Source organism: Leopardus geoffroyi, chromosome C2 (genome assembly GCF_018350155.1).
Source record: "Leopardus geoffroyi isolate Oge1 chromosome C2, O.geoffroyi_Oge1_pat1.0, whole genome shotgun sequence".
Classification (NCBI taxonomy): Eukaryota; Metazoa; Chordata; class Mammalia; order Carnivora; family Felidae; genus Leopardus; species Leopardus geoffroyi.
In genome coordinates this window covers 104,905,125-104,925,508 of record NC_059333.1, presented here as the reverse complement: position 1 = coordinate 104,925,508, position 20,384 = coordinate 104,905,125, and the positions used below count along the sequence as shown (strand labels likewise).

Sequence of the window (20,384 nt, the reverse complement as noted above, 5' to 3'; positions counted from 1 at the left end):
GCATAGGAGTTGGAAAGAGACTGTATGATTTCTGCCCCAAACAGAAAAATATCTTCTTAGGGCTAGGTTTTACTTTAAAATTTAAGTTCTAAAAAAAAGAGATACAATAATTTTAAAAAGTCAAAATGGAGTAGGAGGTATTAGTAACGAAACCAACTGCACAGTCAAGCTTCACAGAGGAGCACAAGTATTTCCACATGTAAAAACACAGAGATAATGTATAAGAAAGCTAAGCACCAACTAACAAAGATTTCACCTATAAGAGTCATACTGTTACAAAGTCAGTAACAGAACAAAGTTTGCAAGGATTTTAACACTTGGCAGTATCTGCTAACAACGTTGATATTAATGGGACAATCTGCAGCAAATGAAGAAAAATGTTGAGCAAGTTAAATTTATCTAATCTTTTGTCAATACCAGAATGGGGAAGACACTGTAGCAAGAGGTAAAAATAGAGAAAAAGAGATTAATTGTACCTATAAGTTAGCATTTCTTTAAATTCCCCTCAAAATATTATCATCTTTCTAAATATAATATGACAATTACAGTATTAATGAAGAATGAATGGGTATGGAAAAAAAGAAAGATAAAGTCAAACTTCTTTTAACTACTTCTTTAAAGCACTTCTACCTATAAGGCATATTGTATTTTTATTATCTGCTCAACTCCCATACTCACCAAACTAGTAAAACTGCTATAACCATGATGGAGATAGCAACATTACATATACATATATACCTTGACCCAGAAATCTTACTTTTAGTATTCTATCACAAAGATAAATAAGCAAAATTATGAAATAACACACACACACACACACACACACACACACACACACACAGTACCACTAATGTCTTTAGAAACCAAAATTTTCTTACAAAAGAGCTATAAGTAAGAAATTAAGAGTAAAACTCTATAATCTTAAATTTGAATTTGAAACTTCAGTATACACTCATGATGTATTTTTATCTTTCAAAAACAAATACACTTTGGGGCTCCTGGATGGTTCAGTTGGAAGAGCACGCAACTATTGATCCCAGGGTTTGAGCCCCATGCTGAATGTAGAGATTACTAAACAAACAAACAAGCAAACAAACAAAACAAACACATATTATCTAGAAGTAATTATCAAACCAGCAGCAAGGAGCACACCCAGCACACACCAGGATTATGGTCTCTAGATAACATTTCCCTCCCAAAAGGAGCAAGTCCTTCTTGTAAAAATTGTTGATTCCAAGTCTGGGACAGGAAATATATGAGAAGCCTATAATATCTTATCAGAAATACAAGCAAGTTATTGAAGTCATCTCAAAAGAACATAGGAGCCAATTGGTCAAAGATGAGACCATTTGAACATTAAATAGAATAATGACTGCAACAGATTGAAACACAACAAAAATGTTAAAATCTGCAAGTTTATAATGATAACATCAACAAACAATAACAATAACAAGATATAACAACAACAATAATAACAATAACAAGATTCATTGGGAAATCAACTCATTATCTGAAGAATGGTAAATACAGAAAATACTTCAGAACTGTCTCAACTCAAGGTAACCAAATGGTTGAAAAGGCAAATGTCTTATGGGAGAACTTTACTAACAAATGCAGAAGGAATGATAGAATTACAAGACTATCATTTTTCAAATCCCAACAAAACATAGTTTTAGACCAGTATTATCAATGGCTACTAAAAATATTAAAGTAAAAGCCCAATGGGCTTTTCAGGCTTTTTCTTCATGATGGATGAATCAGACTCACAACACCTGGAGACACTGATTCATCCTAACATTACTAAAAGAGAGATAAATAGACATGTGTGTCTCTTGATGTGATGTAATAGGAAGTCCACAGCATTACTTACAAAGTGTTCTTTATACTTATCAAGGTTCTCAATCTAATAATCAGTCTACAAGAAATACCGGGCCTAGGGGCGCCTGGGTGGCGCAGTCGGTTAAGCGTCCGGCTTCAGCCAGGTCACGATCTCGCGGTCCGTGAGTTCGAGCCCCGCGTCAGGCTCTGGGCTGATGGCTCAGAGCCTGGAGCCTGTTTCCGATTCTGTGTCTCCCTCTCTCTCTGACCCTCCCCCGTTCATGCTCTGTCTCTCTCTGTCCCAAAAATAAATAAATGTTGAAAAAAAAAATTTAAAAAAAAAAAAAAAAGAAAGAAATACCGGGCCTAGATGAACATGTTAAATGGAATCATCCCATAGAGATGCAAACAGGTAAATGTGAAAGTTTTAGCAAAACAAACCACCTGGTTTCTTAAATAAACAGATAAGAACGAGGAGAAATTGCTTCAGATTTAAACAGACTGAAGAGACAAATTAGCTAAATGCAACGTGGAACTTTGTTTCCTGACGTAAACAAACCAATCATCTAAATATATATTTAGAAAATAATTGGAAAAGTGGGACCTATTATCACAGAAAGATATATTTAGGAAACAACTGGAGAAATGTGAAATGCTACCATGGTTATGTTAAAATAAATTTTCATCTTTTAGACACTTTTTGAAAGTCTTAATAAAAAAAGAGTAATGCTAGACTAATGGTAAAAAAAAAAAAAAAAGACACTGATATGTTTGCTTCACTCTTGAATGAGTGGGGGAAATGACTTCAAAATGAAGAGTAGTCTGATGGTAGGTGCTTTAAAGGAGCTGGGGTTGTTTTGGGAGGAAGAAATTATTGTGGTCTGAAATCAGCAATGACGGATAAGGAAGACTCTCACCTAATCTCCAAACCCAGTAATACATGGCAGAAAGAAGAAAAGCACTTCTACTTGAAAAGGCTGTGGAAGTAACACCAGTCTCAGGAATCAGCCAGTTTTTACTTGGAACAAAAATGTGAAGAGTGCTTTCAATGAAAAGGCTGGGTTGTGTCTGCAAAGCCACAGATGTGTGCTACAGGTTGCATACTGCTCAACTCCAGGGCTCTAGAATAGGTCCCCTAGAACTAAGCAGACCATGACTGTAGGTGGTGACTCTGTGAGTCTCTCTAAGTCCAAGGCTTTTTTAGGTCTTTCACAAAGGGGAGACTACAACTACCTTACAGATCCCCATGCTCTAATTTTAAAGAGACCTAGATCAGCCCATTTGTCTCACATCAAGTACTTTTAGTTCCATTAGCCAGCAGAGCCACTCTGCTGAGTGAGAGCCACTCACTGCCTTTGCCTCCCTGCTTCTGGACCAGGAGTCAAGCACATCGGAGACGTCACACTCTCCATTTTTGTTCCATCTCTGGACCTAAGAGATGTTTCCCTTGTTTTTGAGTCCAGATGAGTCTTTTTAAAAATTACCTTTAAATATTATATTAAGTAGACATATATTATTGATCTCTGTGGAGCCATAGGTATGTCTCTTTTTCCAAGTGTGAACTTACGACACCATCATAAGCCTAGGCTCCCAGAGACCTTTTTAAAGGTCCAAAATACCAACCTCTCCTAGAAACATTTTAAAGCTAATGGAAGAAAATGAAAGTGTTTTTTTTTTAATGTTTATTTATTTTGAGAGACAGAGACATGGCATGAGTGGGGGAGGGGCAGAGAGAGAGGGAGACACAAAATGCGAAGCAGGCTCCAAGCTCTGAGCTGTCAGCACAGAGCCTGACGCAGGGCTCAAACTCACGAGCTGTGAGATCATGACTTGAGCTGAAGTCGGATGCTCAGCCAACTGAGCCACCCAGGCGCCCCCCCCCACTTTTTTTTTTTTAAGTAGGTTTTACAACCAGTGTGGAGCCCAATGTAGGGCTTGAACTCGTGACCCTGAGATCAAAACTTAGACAGTTAACCAACTGAGCCACACAGGTACCCTGAAATGAATGTTTTTAAAGGAAGTTATATGTTAGTTTCTTTATAGCAATATGATATGCAGTGAAAAAAACTGGCTGTTAATACAAGTTTAGGAAAATTCAATATTTAATAATACAATTGTATAGGCCTCTGCCATTATTCAACTTACAAACAGATTTCTTAAAATTCATGTTTGCCTAAAGCTTCACATGGGGGAACTCCCTTTTTTGTGAATCTGGAACACTAGAACTTAAACAGGAATAAAACATCCCAGTTATAATAACAAAACTAAAGACATTCTGATAATTGCGGTTATAATTTCAAAACTATGGTAATCCCACATCAGAAAGGTCCTGTGCTGAATTTTAAAATGCACCCGTTTACTCTGTTCAATTCAGGGAAGCTCCAGGATTAACCTCTTAATACTTGTGTCACCCAATACTTCTACCTGACCACAATATTTAGACTCCTCAGATTGACATAAATCCAAAAATTCTGTTTCCACATTTGTAAAATACTCATTTAATCCTATACATAGATATAATCATAGTAATAGTTACCATTTATTATTGTTTTACATACATCAACTCATTTAATCCTCAAAATCACTCTGTTGTTAACTCTTACCTTTACAAAAGATAAGGTGACTAAAAATCAAATAATCTTGAATTATAGCAACTATTAGGAGCCAAAGCTGTGCCCCATGCTAAACTGAGTGTCAGCAGAGAGAGAAAAGTAAAGTTGAAACTTGAGAAATGCTTCATCTCCACCTGTACCTTCTCCCTTCTAGGTACTTCCTCCTAACGGAGACATCAACTATCTCTTTCAGAAAGAATCACCCATTAAGATTCAGCCTGAAGGCCAGGGGAAGAGGAAGAAAACTCCTCACTCTAGGTTATTGTACACAGAAAAGTTGAGGTCCAAGGAGACAGGTAAGGCAATGAAGCATTGCTGGTAGCAACTGCCAGGTCAAGGTCTACATGTAACAATTAGGACTCAACATAATCTCTGATTTCTGAATGAATAAAACACAAATCAACCAACAGTCCACTAAGCTTCTAAGGAAATTGTAAAATGCTAAACCAGGCAAACAAAAAATGTGATTGTTCAGTCCCTGTGACAATCTGTGACCCCATCTTACAATAAAACTAATGGGTGAATAAAATGTATAGCCCTCAGAAAGCGAATTCTCCCAAGTAGGAGATCTTCCCAGAAAAGCATACCAGAGTTGCTAAATTAACCAAGCAACTAACTCTACTGCAAAGAAAAAGAGTTCTCAGTATATTCCTGGCCAGCTGGATTTTAGCTATGGACCTGGTAATCACAGTGTGTTGTTTTCTCTCTCCTCTTTTCCAAACTGTTTTCATTGCAGCTGTTCTGTTTTCCCTTCATTAGTGTAAGTTAGGAATATGGGGAGAGGGAGGAGAATAATTAAAATTCACATTTATTTATACTTTTCTAGACCAGAGATTTAGAACTGAATGGAATAAGTAGATGAGTCTGAATTATCTTCTTTTAGGGAGGGATGGGTTTGTTTTCAATTGCATACAGAATAGCTGCATTAGTTAGTAGTGCATTTCTGAATTATATGTATATGAATAAGTGTAAGTATATCTGGTAGGTAACTGGTAAGGTGGTGGTCAGTGATCTCTACCTATTGTTATTCACATGAGTGTAGAAGTCTCTCCACCTGTGTATGGATAGGATCTAGGAGCTTGCTTCTAGTGAACAGAATATGGTAAAAGTGATGAGATGCTACTTCTGAGTTCAGGTTATAAAAAACTGTGACTTATGGGGTGCCTAGATGCCTTAGTCAGTTGAGCATCCAACTCTTGGTTTCAGCTCAGGTCATGATCTCACAGTTTCGCGGGTTCAAGCCCTGCATTGGGCTCTGTGCTGGCTCAGAGCCTGCTTGGGATTCTCTCTTTCCCTTTCTCTGACCCTCCCCCACTCAGATTGTCTCTGTTTCTCTCAAATAAATAAAAACTTAAAAAACAAAACTGTGACTTACATCTTGCTCACACTTGCTCTGGCCCTTCTCACTTGCTTGTTCTGATAAAGCAAATGGCCAAGTTGTAAGCTGCCCTTTGGAGACGCTACATACAAGGAACTGTAGGTGGCCTCCAGTCAACAGTCTAGAAGAAACTGAGTCTCTCAGTTCAACAGATCATGATAAACAGAATCCTGCCAATAACCATGTCAATGAGCTTAGAAGCAAATCCCCCCCCCTAGTTGAGCCTTCAGATGTGACTAAAGCCCTGGCCAACACTTTGATTGTAGCCTAGTGAGAGACTCTAAGCCAGAAAACCTAGCAAAGCCATACCTGGATTCCTGACCCACAGAAACCGAGAAATAACAAATGTTGTTGTTTTAAGCCACTATGTTTTAGAGTGATTTATTATGCAACAATACATAACTAGTACAGTAGGGTTGCTAAACAGCCGAAGGATAAGCCATAGCAGATAAATGTTGGTTTTTGTCTTCCCAGAATCAAATGCTCTTTTCTGGTAAATATGCCTTGGTTTCCCTCTGGGGAACCATTCTCTCCATTATTCTCAGTAACCAAGAGGTTTAGATGGGGTTGATTCATCCTCCCCTCCGTCTCCCAACTAAATACTCTAAACCTAGACTTGACACATGAGACCCAGTGCTGAGATTTCTGTTGAAATTACTGGAAGGAGAAAAAGCACTCTTCTTGATGGATCTTAAGTTTATAGAAATATCAAGGCCACCAAAGAGGGAGAGGTTTTGTAAAAAAAAAAAAAAAAAAAAAAAAAAAAAAAAAAAAAAGCCAATACAGAGAAAAAGAAAGTCAAGGAAGAAAAAAATGATGAAATCTTGTTATTTAAGCCTTTGAATTCAGTAATTCCTCAAGTCAGTCCATTTCTTGACTTCACATAAAGAAATAAGCTTCTTTCTTCATTGCTTACCTTAAATCAATTTGAGATGAATTTATGGGGGGAAAAAGAGATTTTCAACTAGGAGGTTCCATGAAAAGGGGGACCAAATTTTTTCTCATCACAATTATATTTCCCATTGCCTAGTCCAATGCCTGGCAAGTAGGGATCACTCAATAAATATCTACTGAATGAGTGTATGAAAGTATTTTAAGAAAAACCACTGAATAGGCCCAATTTAGCAAAAATGCAATACAAATGTTTTATAATCACTGAGAAAGTAAAAACAATAAAAACAGTGTTCTAGTTCTAAAATTTTGAAAGATTATTTACAAACATTATTGTAAGTACAAAAACAATTTGGATTAGATAAGTCATTTAAACACCTCCACTGCTCATTTTATCTCATGTAAAAATCCTCTAATCTCTAGGATGACTCCCTTTTATTATGTAAGAAGAACTCCTCTTTCTAGATATATTCTCATCTTGGGGCATTTTTGAAATTAAGGCTAGAATTTATTTTAGCAATACTATTAGCTAATCGCCCCCCATGCACTATATGGATAAAATAATTACGTCCCCAAATCAATTGATTAGAACTCACAAGGCATCTTTTGTCATATACACAACACTATAAATAATGCTTTAGTTCCCAGGTTAATTAACAGAAATACCTACTTATATATAACATCACCTAGATCCAATAACTAATTTACAGGAAATACAGAAGATAGAGGAGTATGTCAAACCACACCATAGGGACACAATCAATAAAGTCCAGACTGTGTTAAACTCTGCTGGACAAACAATTTGGTTCCTTCAGCAAATAAACTGCAGGGGTAAAACCAGAGATGGAAGGGGAACCTATATATTAGGAAACTTAAAAGACATGTCAACCAATTGCAACATGTAAACCATTTTGGATCCTGATTTCAAAACAAACTTTTAAAAATGTGACACGTGGGAAACAGCTGAAAATTTGAACACTTTCTGCATATTTGATAATATTAAGGAATTATTATTTTTAAGGTATAATAATGGTATTGTGGTTATGTTAAAAGAGTCCTTCTCTTAGCTGTATATTGAAAATTTCACAGATAAAATATGATATCTGAATTGGCTTCAAAATAATTGGGGAAGGAGGAAAGTAGATATGGACAATGCCTGGGGCAAGCTTGGTCATGGGTTGGTTGTTAGGGCTGGGTGGTGAGTACACAGTGATTCATCACACTATTCTGTCTACTTCTGCATATGTATTAAATTCTCCATAAAAGGGGAACCTGGGTGGCTCAATTCGTTAAGCATCCGATTTCAACTCAGGTCATGATCTCCTGATTTGTGAATAAAAGCCCCATGTCAGGCTCTGTACTGACAACTCAGAGCCTGGAGCCTGTTTCAGATTCTGTGTTTTCCTCTCTCTCTCTGCCCTTCCCGCTCACTCTCTGTCTCTGTCTCTCTGTCTCTCTCTCAAATACAAACATTAAAAAAAAAAAATGCTCCATAATAAAATGTTTAAAATTTAAAAAATAAGTAAACAGAACAAAGAAAAACTATAACATACCTAATTATTACAAATCTAGTGACCATATTATCCAAATAAAAAAATCTGGATACTTAGGCTAAAGAATATTTGAGTAGACCTAGAAATTACAAGATACATGCTTCCAAATAATTATAATAGTCTGAATTCTGAATATGAAGACAGAGGCAATTGATACAATAGGAGGAAGAAGAGTTAGAAGGTACAGTTCTCCTTTCTCTGGCAGAGGGTTTGCCATTGGTACATTGTCTCTGGCCTCTTCCTCGTATCTTTTGTCAACTAACTTTTAAAATATTTGTTGACCAGGCACCTGGGTGGTGCAGTTGGTTGAACATCTGACTCTTGCTTTTGGCTCAGGTCATGATCCCGGAGTCGTGAGGTCGAGCCCCCCCCCCCCCCCCCCCCCCCGTCGGGCTCTGCACTGAGCATGGAGCCTGCTTAAGATTCTCTCATTCTGGGGCTCCTGGGTGGCTCTGTCAGTTAAGCATCTGACTTTGGCTCAGGTCACGATCTTGCGGTTCATGGGTTCAAGCCCTGCGTGGGGCTCTGTGCTGACAGCTCAGAGCGTGGGGCCTGCTTCAGATTCTGTGTCTCCCTCTCTCTCTGTCTCTCTCTCAAAAATAAATAAACATTAAAAAAAAAATTCTCTCATTCTCCCTCTGCCCCTCTTGCCCACTTACACTCTCTCTCTCTAAAATAAATAAATTAAAAATTTTGAAATTTATTTGTTGAGCATTTATTATATGCAAGACACTGGGCTTGAGTGAAATAACAGTATTGTACACTTAAGAAGCTTATAGTGCATAGATAACCACCCTACTGGAGTTCTCTGACCTGAACAACATTTCCCTCAACTTTCTACTGCTACATCCCAACCTTCAAGTCCTTTAAAAATTTTTTTTGTTTAATCTTTATTTATTTTTGAAAGAGAGTTTGAGTGGGGGAGGGGCAGAGAGAGAAGACACAGGCTCCAGGCTCCAGGCTCCAGGCTCTGAGCCATCAGCATAGAGCCAGACATGGTGATCAAACCTACAAACTGTGAGACCATAACCTAAGCTGAAGTTGGACACTCATCCGACTGAGCCACCTAGGTGCCCTCCAACCTTCCCATCTTATTTCACTCCAAAAGTACCTGTTTTTCACTTCTTACCTCCCAATAAGAATTTCCCACCGTTTTCCTACTTTGGCTAGCCTTAGGTAATTCTTAAAAGGAAAAAAAAAATTTTTGTAAACAGGTTAAATAAGCTTATACAATTATAAATTAATAAAATAATGTAACCCTGACAGTGACTAGCAGGCTAGGCCTGCCATGGGGTCAGGTCCAGGAGTTAAATCTAACTTGTTGCAGCTTCTTCCCTCCTTCCGGAACTGAATCCACATAGTCCCTAAATGCTTCAAGTTTTACCATCCCTGCCTCAACCCCATAACCACAGTAGCTGTGGGTACTCAGGTTCTGTATCAGTGAAAGGTTCTTATATTATGCCATGAAAAAGTCACCAATGGCATTGGTGAAATATATTTAATATGACTGAATTTTTATAAACTTGGTTTAAATACAATTAGTGAAGATAACTCCATATTCTGTATAGTGAGCTAATGTGAAAAGAGGCAGGTTTAATCAACCATGGAACATAATCGTACCTGCATGGTCCTTCGTTTAGTTAATGTTACTTGAAAATTTTTCCACTCCCAACGCTGCTCCACCACATGTGCAAAAACAACATGCCCATTTCCACAGGCTCCAGCGATCTGAGTGCCATCAATTGACCACGCGATGTTAAATATACTGCCGGTGTTGGGCTTTTCCAAAGCATATGACCACTGGGGAAGAAAGAATGAGAGAAAAATCAATTCACTGGGAAAAAAAATTTAAAGGAGTTTTAAATTGAGCATACATTTTAAGATAATTTTTTAAAAGAATGTGGTTTATCCTAGAATTGAGAAATTTTTTTCTTGATAATTGTGTACTGAACAGAAGATACAGATGTAATTTTTAAAGTACACTGTAGAATAATATGATAAAAGTGTATAAAATCTCTCAAGAACTGCAAAACACTCACACTGTTTCCATTCACATCACTACTTTTAAGTGATAATGCTGAATTGGTAAATAAAAAGAGTCTGTAGAAAAAAAAAAAAAGACACCTTACTGTTCTCAAGGACCTCTATGGTCCTTACACTGAAAGGCTGACTATAATATATCAATAATTTTATGTCACTAAAAATTGAAACTGAAGACACAATATAACTAAGACATCTCTGACACACATTTTAAATCATGAAAGAATAGGTTAATGGACCTTTCTTTCTTTGCTTTTTCTTTCATAATGTAGTAATATAACCTCTTCTAGAATCTACCTATCTCTCTGAGAAAGTTATCTAAAGGTATCAAGAAGCATCATCTAAGACAAAGGAGACTTACGTGTGTGTGTGTGTATGTGTGTGTGTGTGTGAATAAGACAGAAAAAGCCTTTTAAAAGATGGCATAACATGCATTTTCTTTCATTTTTCAGATGCAAAATATGTATTTGCTAGAAGGATGATTTATTTATTTGACTAAATTTGCATACATTCCCTTTCCATTCTTCCAACCTTACAGCTTAAAGTCAAATTGAGTCTTGATTTTTTTGTTGTTGATATTTTGGTTGTTCTTGAGTGCATATTTATTTTGCTGTACATTATTGTTGTTTCAAATATATTCATTGTTAGCGATGGGTTCAATGACAAAAAATGTGGAGAAAATGGAAAAAATATAGAAAAATATTCATTAATTCATAGTACTATCAAAAAAGATTTCAAATTCTCAGTAAAGTTCATACATACAATAAAAATGCTGAATGACTCTTACTACTCACTGACACTTTTTTCAACTGTCCTTCAAACCTCTACCTATTGCTTAAGTAAAAGGCCCTATAAGAAAGTTATCGAGGAAGAGATAATGAACAAACTTTCCTTTCATCAACAGCATAAAAATGTTAAAAACTTCCTTTTCTGAAATTAAGAAGAGTAAGTTCAACAAAGGAAAATATACAATAGTTGAAGTCATCTTTTTAAAAATAAGTGAAGACAATATCAACAATACAAACAATCTACTTCTGGCAATAAAAAAAATTCATTTATGTTTGACAAACAGAATTATGACATACTGCATGACTACTATTTTACATAAAAATTATGTGGTTGGTATAGACAAATGAAACTCAATTTATTAATATGTAATAATAGATTGGACTAGGCTTATGGCACATCTATCATTCTAAATTTATTCTCATGGTGTAGATGTAAGAGAGATCTTATTTTATTTTTTAAAAATGTGTATTTATTTATTTTTGACAGAGAGAGAGAGAGACAGCACAAGTGGGACAGGGGCAGAGGGAGACAGAGAGAGACAATCCCACACAGGCTACTCACTGTGAGCACAGAGCTAGGAGTGAGGCTTAAACTCACAAACCATGAGATCATGACCTGAGCTGAAATCAAGAGTTGGATGCTTAACTGACTGAGCCAACCAGATGCCCCAGAGATCTTATTTTAAATTGTATTTTAAAACCATAGATTCATATTTTAAAACTATTTACTTTAAAGTATGATTTTAAACTACCAAAAGAACCAAATCAGCCAGAAAGAAACATCTTACTAAAATTAAACATAACAAAATGTATCTAAGAACTCCTAGAGGCCTGATCCTAGCTAAGAGGAGAAAAGGGAGAGGAATGTTTAGATAATACCTTCATCACCCTATATTCCTCTGATGTCTTTCATACTCCAGGTACAACAAATATAAAATCTCCACAACAGGGACGTCCACTCTCACCACTATTGTTTAACATATTGTTGGAAGTCCTGGCCACAACAATCAGACAACAAAATGAAATAAAAGGCATCCAAATTGGCAAAGAAGAAGTCAAACTTTCACTTTTTGCAAATGACATGATACTCTACATGGAAAACTTGAAAGACTCCAACAAAAAACTGCTAGAACTGATACCTGAATTCAGCAAAATTGCAGGATATAAAATTAATGTACAGCAATCAGTTGCATTTCTATACACCAATAACAAAGCAACAGAAAAATTGATAATTGCACCAAGAACCATAAATAATTTATAATTATTATTATATTTATAAATAATAATAATTATTATATTATTATTAAATTATAAACCATTTATAACTGCACCACGAACCACAAAATACCTAGGAATAAAACTAACTAAAGAGATAAAACATCTATATGCTGAAAACTATAGAAAGCTTATCAAAGAAACTGAAGAAGACACAAAGAAATGGAAAAACATTCCATGCTCATGGATTGGAAGAATAAATATTGTTAAAACGTTAATACTAACAAAGGAATCTACACATTCAATGAAACCCCAATCAAAATAGCACCAGCATTCTTCACAGAGCTAGAACAAACATATAATCATAAAATTTGTATGGAACCACAAAAGACCCAGAATAGCCAAAGAAATGTTGAAAAAGAAAACCAAAGCTGGAGGCATCACAATCCCAGACTTTAGCCTATACTACAAAGCTGTAATCATCGGGGCGCCTGGGTGGCGCAGTAGGTTAAGCGTCCGACTTCAGCCAGGTCACGATCTCGCGGTCCGTGAGTTCGAGCCCCGCGTCGGGCTCTGGGCTGATGGCTCAGAGCCTGGAGCCTGTTTCCGATTCTGTGTCTCCCTCTCTCTCTGCCCCTCCCCCGTTCATGCTCTGTCTCTCTCTGTCCCAAAAATAAATAAACGTTGGAAAAAAAAAAAAAAATTAAAAAAAAAAAAAAAAAGCTGTAATCATCAAGACACTGTGGTATTGGCACAAAAACAGACAAATTGACCAGTGGAATAGAATAGAGAACCCAGAAATGGACCCACAAATATATGGCCAACTAATCTTTGACAAAGCAGGAAAGAGTATCCAATGCAAAAAAGACAGTCTCTTTAGCAAATGGTGCTGGGAGAACTGGACAGCAACATGCAGAAGAATGAAACTGGACCACTTTCTTACATCATACACAAAAAAAATTCAAAATGGATGAAGGACCTAAATGTGAGATAGGAAACCATCAAAATTCTAGAGGTGAAAACAGGCAACAATCTCTTTGACCTCAGCTACAGCAACTTCTTACTTGACATATCTCTGAAGGCAAGGGAAATAAAAGCAAAAATGAATTATTGGGACCTCATCAAGATAAAAAGCTTCTGCACAGCAAAGGAAATAATCAACAAAACTAAAAGGCAACCAATGGAATGGGAGAAGTTATTTGCAAATGACATATCTGATGAAGGGTTCATATCTAAAATCTATAAAGAACTTACCAAACTCAACACCCGAAAAACAAATAATCCAGTGAAGAAACGGGCAGAAGACATGAATAGACACTTTTCCAAAGAACACTTCCAGATGGTTAACAGACACATCAAAAGATGCTCAACTTTGCTCATCATCAGGGAAATGTATGAATCAAAACCACACTGAGACCGGTCAGAGTGGCTAAAATTAACAACTCAGGAAACAACAGATGTTTGGCGAGGATGTGGAGAAAGGGGAACCGTCTTGCATTGGTGTTGGTGTTAGGAATGCAAACTGGTACAGCCACTCTGGAAAACAGTATGGAGGTTCCTCAAAAAATTAAAAATAGAATTACCCTATGACCCAGTAATATCACTACTAGGAATTTATCCAAAGGATACAGGAATGCTGATTCACAGGGGCACATGTATCCCAATGTTTATAGCAGTGCTACCAACAATAGCCAAATTATGGATAGAGCCCAAATGTCCATCAACTGATGAATGGATAATATAATACAATATACAACATATGTATTATTATATTGTATTATATAATATGTATAATATATACATATATGTACATATATGTATTAATACAATATACATATATTATATGTACAGTACATATTATATTGTATTATACTGTATTATATATTATATTATATGTATAATACAATATGTATATGTATTATATAATGTATATATAATATATACCTATATATGTATACATATATGTATTATTAATACAATATATATACATACATATGTACATATAATATTAATACAACATACATATATAATATATACATAATATGTATATGTATTATATATGTATTATATAGTATGTAATAATATGTATATATAATATATACATGTATGTATATATTATATATGTATTATGTATTATACGTATACATGTATACATATACATACATGTATGTATACAATATATGTATATTGTATTACATGTATAATACATATTGTACATATAATGTACATGTACATATACATATAATGTGCACATACATATATGTACATGTAATATTAATACAATATACATATATAATATATACATACATGTACGTATATGTATTATTAATACAATATACATATATTGTATTATATGTATAATACATATTGTATTGTATTATAGTGTATTATATGTATAATACAATACATATATTGTATTATATAATATATACATATATATGTACATATATGTATTATTAATACAACATGCATATATGTATATATATATATATATATATACACACACACACATACACACACAAAATGGAATACTACTTGGTGATAAAAAGAATGAAATCTTGCCATTTGCAACAATGTGGATGTAACTGGAGGGTATTATGCTAAGTGAAATAAGTCAGTCAGAGAAAGACATCATACATTTTCACTCATATGTGGAATTTGAGAAACTTAACAGAAGGCCATCAGGGAAGGGAAGGAAAAATGAGTTACAAACAGAGAGAGGCAAACCATTAAGAGACTCTTAAATACAGAGAACAGACTGAAGGTTGATGGGGGTGGGAGATTTGGGAGGTGGGGAAAATGAGTGATAGACATTGAGGAGGGCACTTGTTGGGATGAGCACTGGGTGTTGTATGTAACTAATGAATCACAGGAATCTACTCCTGAAGCCAAGACTACACTGTATATTAGCTAACTTGACAAGAAAGTATTAAACGTTTTTTTGTTTTTTTGTTTTTTTATTTTTGGGACAGAAAGAGACAGAGCATGAATGGGGGAGGGGCAGAGAGAGAGGGAGACACAGAATCGGAAACAGGCTACAGGCTCTGAGCCATCAGCCCAGAGCCCGACGCGGGGCTCGAACTCACGGACCGCAAGATCGTGACCTGGCTGAAGTCGGACGCTTAACCGACTGCGCCACCCAGGCGCCCCGACAAGAAAGTATTAAAAAAAACCAAAACCCTATGTCCAAATGTTTATAGTGACATTATTTATAACAGCCAAAAACCTGAAAGATGCAAATGTCCATAAAATGATGAATGGAAAAACAAAATATGTTATATTCATATAATGTTTGGAAGTATTATTTGGCAATAAAGAGGAATGAAAAAGGGCGCCTAGCTGGCTGAGTGACTCTTGATCTCGGGATTGTGAGTTCAAGCCCTGAATTGGCATAGAGCGTACTTCAAAAAAAGAAAAGAAAAGAAAAGAAAGGAAAAGAAAAGAAAAGAAAAGAAATGAAAAGAGGCATCTGGGTGGCTCAGTTGGTTAAGTGTCCAATTCTTGAGTTTGGCTCAGGTCATGATCTCTCAGTCCTGGAATTGAGCCCGGCACTGGGTGTGGAGCCTGCTTGAGATTCTCTCCCCCTTTCCCTCTGCCCCTCCCCTGCTCAGGCACATGCATGTGATCTCCCTCTCAAAAAAGGAATGAAGCAATAAAACATGCTGCAACATGGATGAACCTTGAAAACATTATGCTAAGTGAAAGAAGCCAGTCACAAAAGGCCACATACTATATTATTCCATTTAGATGAAATAGCCACAAGAGAAAATAAAAGATTAGTGGTTGCCATGAGACATGGGGAGGGGAATAGGAGTGACTGCTAATGGGTATGGGTTTCTTTTTGTGGTGATGAAAATGTTCTGAAATTCTGAAATCAGATTAGTCAGTTGCACAGCTCTGCACTAAAAATGACTGAATTCTACACTTTAAAAGGGTGAACTTTACAATATGTGAAATATATCTCAATAAAATTGTCATTTAAAAAGAAGAAAATAGGTTTACGAACAAAAGAATGTAAAAAAGAAATTTTAAAACTCTTTGTAGTGTTGGTATGGCTATTCTGAGCATTTTCACTAGTGTTTTTAAATAACTAGGATTTTTGGCTAGGTGAAAGCAGATACTGAAGTAAGACTGGTGAGGGTAAATAAAATCCTATAGTTTCTGGATTTGAACTGGAAGTATCAGTTTGAGTTTGTGAAAAAAAATTCCTAGCTGTGTCCACTAAAAAGGGCTAGAAAAGCAATGATCAACTTAGTAACAGTGAGCACCCCTAACACTTTAGGGTTTTCTCTCAATATCATTTTCCATGTTTCCACAAAATAAACCTGGCCACACTAAAGAAAAAGCTGATAGGAGATGTGGGTCAGAAAAAATAAAGTATGAATTTGGAACATTTTGTCATACTTAGAAAACAAGGGAAGTGATAAAAGCCTACAAGATTCTGACAAAAAAAAAAAAAAAAAAAGGCTGGCTAAAATTGGGCTAATTTGAGCATTGTATTTATTGGAATACACCAATTATGTTAAAATTAGTGAGTTTATGACCTTAACAATAACATTTATTGGTTGTATTTGGAGACTACAAGACTACAAGGCTACTGGTGTAATGAATCCCCATTTACCCATTACCCAGTTTCCAGCAGTTACCAACTAATGGCTTATTCTTAGCTCATCTGTACCACCACCTACTTCTCCATGGCCTAGATTATTTTGAGCAAGTCCCTGACAACATATCATTTCATCACTAAATATTTTAGTATATTTAGTGATGAACACAAAGACTTTTTTTAACTTAACTTCAACAACATTAAACAATAATTAACAATAATTATCCAGTCACTGTTCAAATTTATATTTTTGGAAACTAATAGTTAAAGAGAAATAATCAGGAATTTATTCTGCCTTTGTTATATGAACTATACCCCAGGGTAACCAACAGTCAAGGAGATGTTTCTTTTGTAGAACTACTGCAGTTAGATGAAGAAATAAGAATTAGAATATTACCATTTTATGAGGTACCTGGGTGGCTCAGTCAGTTAAGGGTCCAACTTTGGCTCAGGTCATGATCTCACGGTTAGTGAGTTCAAGCCCTGGGTCGGGTTCTGTGCTGACAGCCCAGAGCCTGGAGCCTGCTTTGGATTCGGTCTCCCTCTCTCTCTGCCCAGCCCCCCAACTCCTTCTCTCTGTCTCTCTCTCAAAAATAAATAAACATCAAAAAAAAGAATATTACCAATTTGCAGTTGTAAGTGAATTAGTAGATCTAGACAATGATCATCATTTGTTAATAACATAAGAGAGACAATCTGACATTAAATGCTTCCTGCTGGAAGTATACAATATCACCTATGAAGTTCTTACTTTTTTTTCTTAGTTTTTTTACTTATTTTTTTCTTGCCAAAAAAATCAAACCTGATTCTGATCAGGACTCTAGATCTAACTACCAATTTACAGGAAATAAAGGAAACAGAGCACATGTTAGATGACACCATGAGACTGCAGATGGCAAAATCTAGACTGTGGGAAAATATAGGATATGACCAGTTTCTTCAACTACAGAAAATTACAAGGGGAAAAAATGTGGAAGGGGAACTTACAGATCAGCCAATCACAATGATTGTATCTTATTTGCATCTTAATTTCAACAAACTGAAAAAAAAAATTGGAAAAATTTGAACAGTGACTGGATATTTGCTAATATTAAGGAATTATTGTTAATTGTTTTTAGGTTTAATAATGGTATTGAGTTTAGGTTAAAAGTCTTTGTGTTCTTAGTGATATATACTGAAATATTTAGTGATGAAATGATATGTTCTTAGGGATTTACTCAAAATAATCCTGGCCATGGAGAAATAGGTGGTAGTACAGATAAGAATTAGTCATTAGTTGATAACTGCTAGAAACTGGGTGATGGAGGTTCATTATATAGTCATTCTCAAAAAGTGATCACTGGGCCAGAAGCTTAAGCACCATCTGGGAACTTATTGAAAATGCAAATTTTTTGGCCCTACCTTAGATCTACTGTATTAGAGAGACTGGAGTGGGGCCCAGCAATCTATTTTAACAATAACTCTAGGTAATTCTAATGCACACTAAAGTTTGAAAACCAGTGCTTTATGTTATTTTCCTACTGTATTATCTGAAAGTCTAATAATAAAAGTGAATGAGGAAATAATTCACTAATAAAAATGAAATGAGGAAAAAATGAGGTTGATGAATGTGTAACAGGGAAAAACTTAGCATGTCTGACTCCATATTGCTTCTACTTCTCTTGCTACTGTGACCTATAGCTTAGAACATTCTGCTTAGCCCTGCACTTAGGCGTTTTACAGCTAAGGTTTGCAGAAACTGCTTTTTACCCAAAATCTACCACACCCAAGGAGATAAGGAAGTACATAACAGAAATGACTTGCGGTGTTTAAGATTTACAGAAACACGATGACCGGATTCCTGTATGCAAAGATCAACTGACCAAGAACAAAGAAGTTACATGACCTTTCTCAGATGTCTACTGGTGTCAGTCACCTTTTAACTTCACCCCCCTTTCAACTTCTCCTCTTCCTAACATAAAAGCAACTCAAATCTTATGCTCTGGGGAGATGGCTCTTGGGACAATAGTCCACCATCTCCTTGATTTTCTGACGTTCCAAACAGAGTCATTCTCCTTGCCCCAATATCTAGCCTCTCAATTTATTGGCCTGTTGTGTGGTGAGCAGAACAAGCTTGGACTTGGTAACAAATGTAAGAAACCAAGTTTACAATGTAAGTATGAGAAGCTGGATTAGTAGCTAAGGCACAGGTCATGTAATTTTTCTCAAGAGTTGGCAGATGAATTGGCAGAGAATGAACAGTGAGCCAGCTGCTAATGATAGTCTTAAACCAAATCACAGATTTTGCTTTTCTTATACAACAGTGACTGTATGTTAAAATCATATAAAGAATATTAAAAAATAGACCCAGATTCCATCCCAAGAATTTCTGGATTTAATTAGTTGGAGTCCTGGGTTTTGGTAACTTTTATAAAGGCATCCCAGATGATTCTAATGTGCAAACAGAATTAAGAACCAGTGTTGTAACTTTTCAGTGTTTAAGAATCTCTGGAAGAGGGGTGCTTGGGTGGCTCAGTCCGTTGAGCAGACGGCTCTTGATTTCAGCTCAGGTCATGATCTCAAGGTCGTGAGATCAACCCCCATGTCAAGCTCTGGGCTGAGCGTGGAGCCTGATTGAGATTCTCTCTCTCTCCCTCTCTCTCTGCCCCTCCCCCACATGCTTGTACTCTCTGTCTCTCTGTCTCTCAAAAAAGAAAGAAGAAAGAAAGAAAGAAAGAAAGAAAGAAAGAAAGAAAGAAAGAAAGGAGAAAAAGAAAAGAAAAGAAAAAAGAAAAGAAAAGAAAAGAAAAAGAAAAAGAAAAAGAAAAAGAATCTCCAGAAGAGCTCAGTGAATTTCCTGGCCCTCATATCCCAGAGGGTCAGGTTCAAGAGGATGGGGTGGGGTGGGGCCCATTAATTTGCATCTAACAAGCAGGCAATATAGATGCTGCCGGCCTGAGTATATCCTAACATAAGGAATAGTTTGGTTAAAGAGAGATAAGTGTTAAGTGAGAGGGATATTTAAAAATTTATCTTGGGGCGCCTGGGTGGCGCAGTCGGTTGAGCGTCCGACTTCAGCCAGGTCACGATCTCGCGGTCCGTGAGTTCGAGCCCCGCGTCGGGCTCTGGGCTGATGGCTCAGAGCCTGGAGCCTGTTTCCGATTCTGTGTCTCCCTCTCTCTCTGCCCCTCCCCCGTTCATGCTCTGTCTCTCTCTGTCCCAAAAATAAATAAACGTTGAAAAAAAAAAAAAAATTAAAAAAAAAAAAATTTATCTTCAGGGTTCTTATTAGTATCACTAAATTACACCTAAGGAGGTTCCCTCATTTCTTTCTAGAGGTTGAAACACAAATGTGAATCTAATATTCCATGGCGTATTTGGGGAAAAGAAGAGACTTAGAGTGTTAAAAGTCTCTTCAGGGGCGCCTGGGTGGCTCAGTCAGTTGAGCGTCCGACTTTCAGCTCAGGTCATGATCTCACAGTCGTGAGATCGAGCCCCGCATTG

General features: G+C 36.4%; 1 protein-coding gene across 3 annotated transcripts in view; it reads right to left on the bottom strand.

Moving 5' to 3' along the window:
• The window catches only part of IFT80 (intraflagellar transport 80), a 141,653-nt gene that overhangs the window by 51,309 nt on the left and 69,960 nt on the right, over window positions 1-20,384 (bottom strand). For all 3 annotated transcript variants that reach the window (XM_045503105.1, XM_045503104.1, XM_045503106.1), the window contains one exon: window positions 9,873-10,052. In XM_045503105.1, the coding sequence (XP_045359061.1) occupies window positions 9,873-10,052 (180 nt within the window). The remainder of the gene's footprint in view (window positions 1-9,872; window positions 10,053-20,384) is intronic.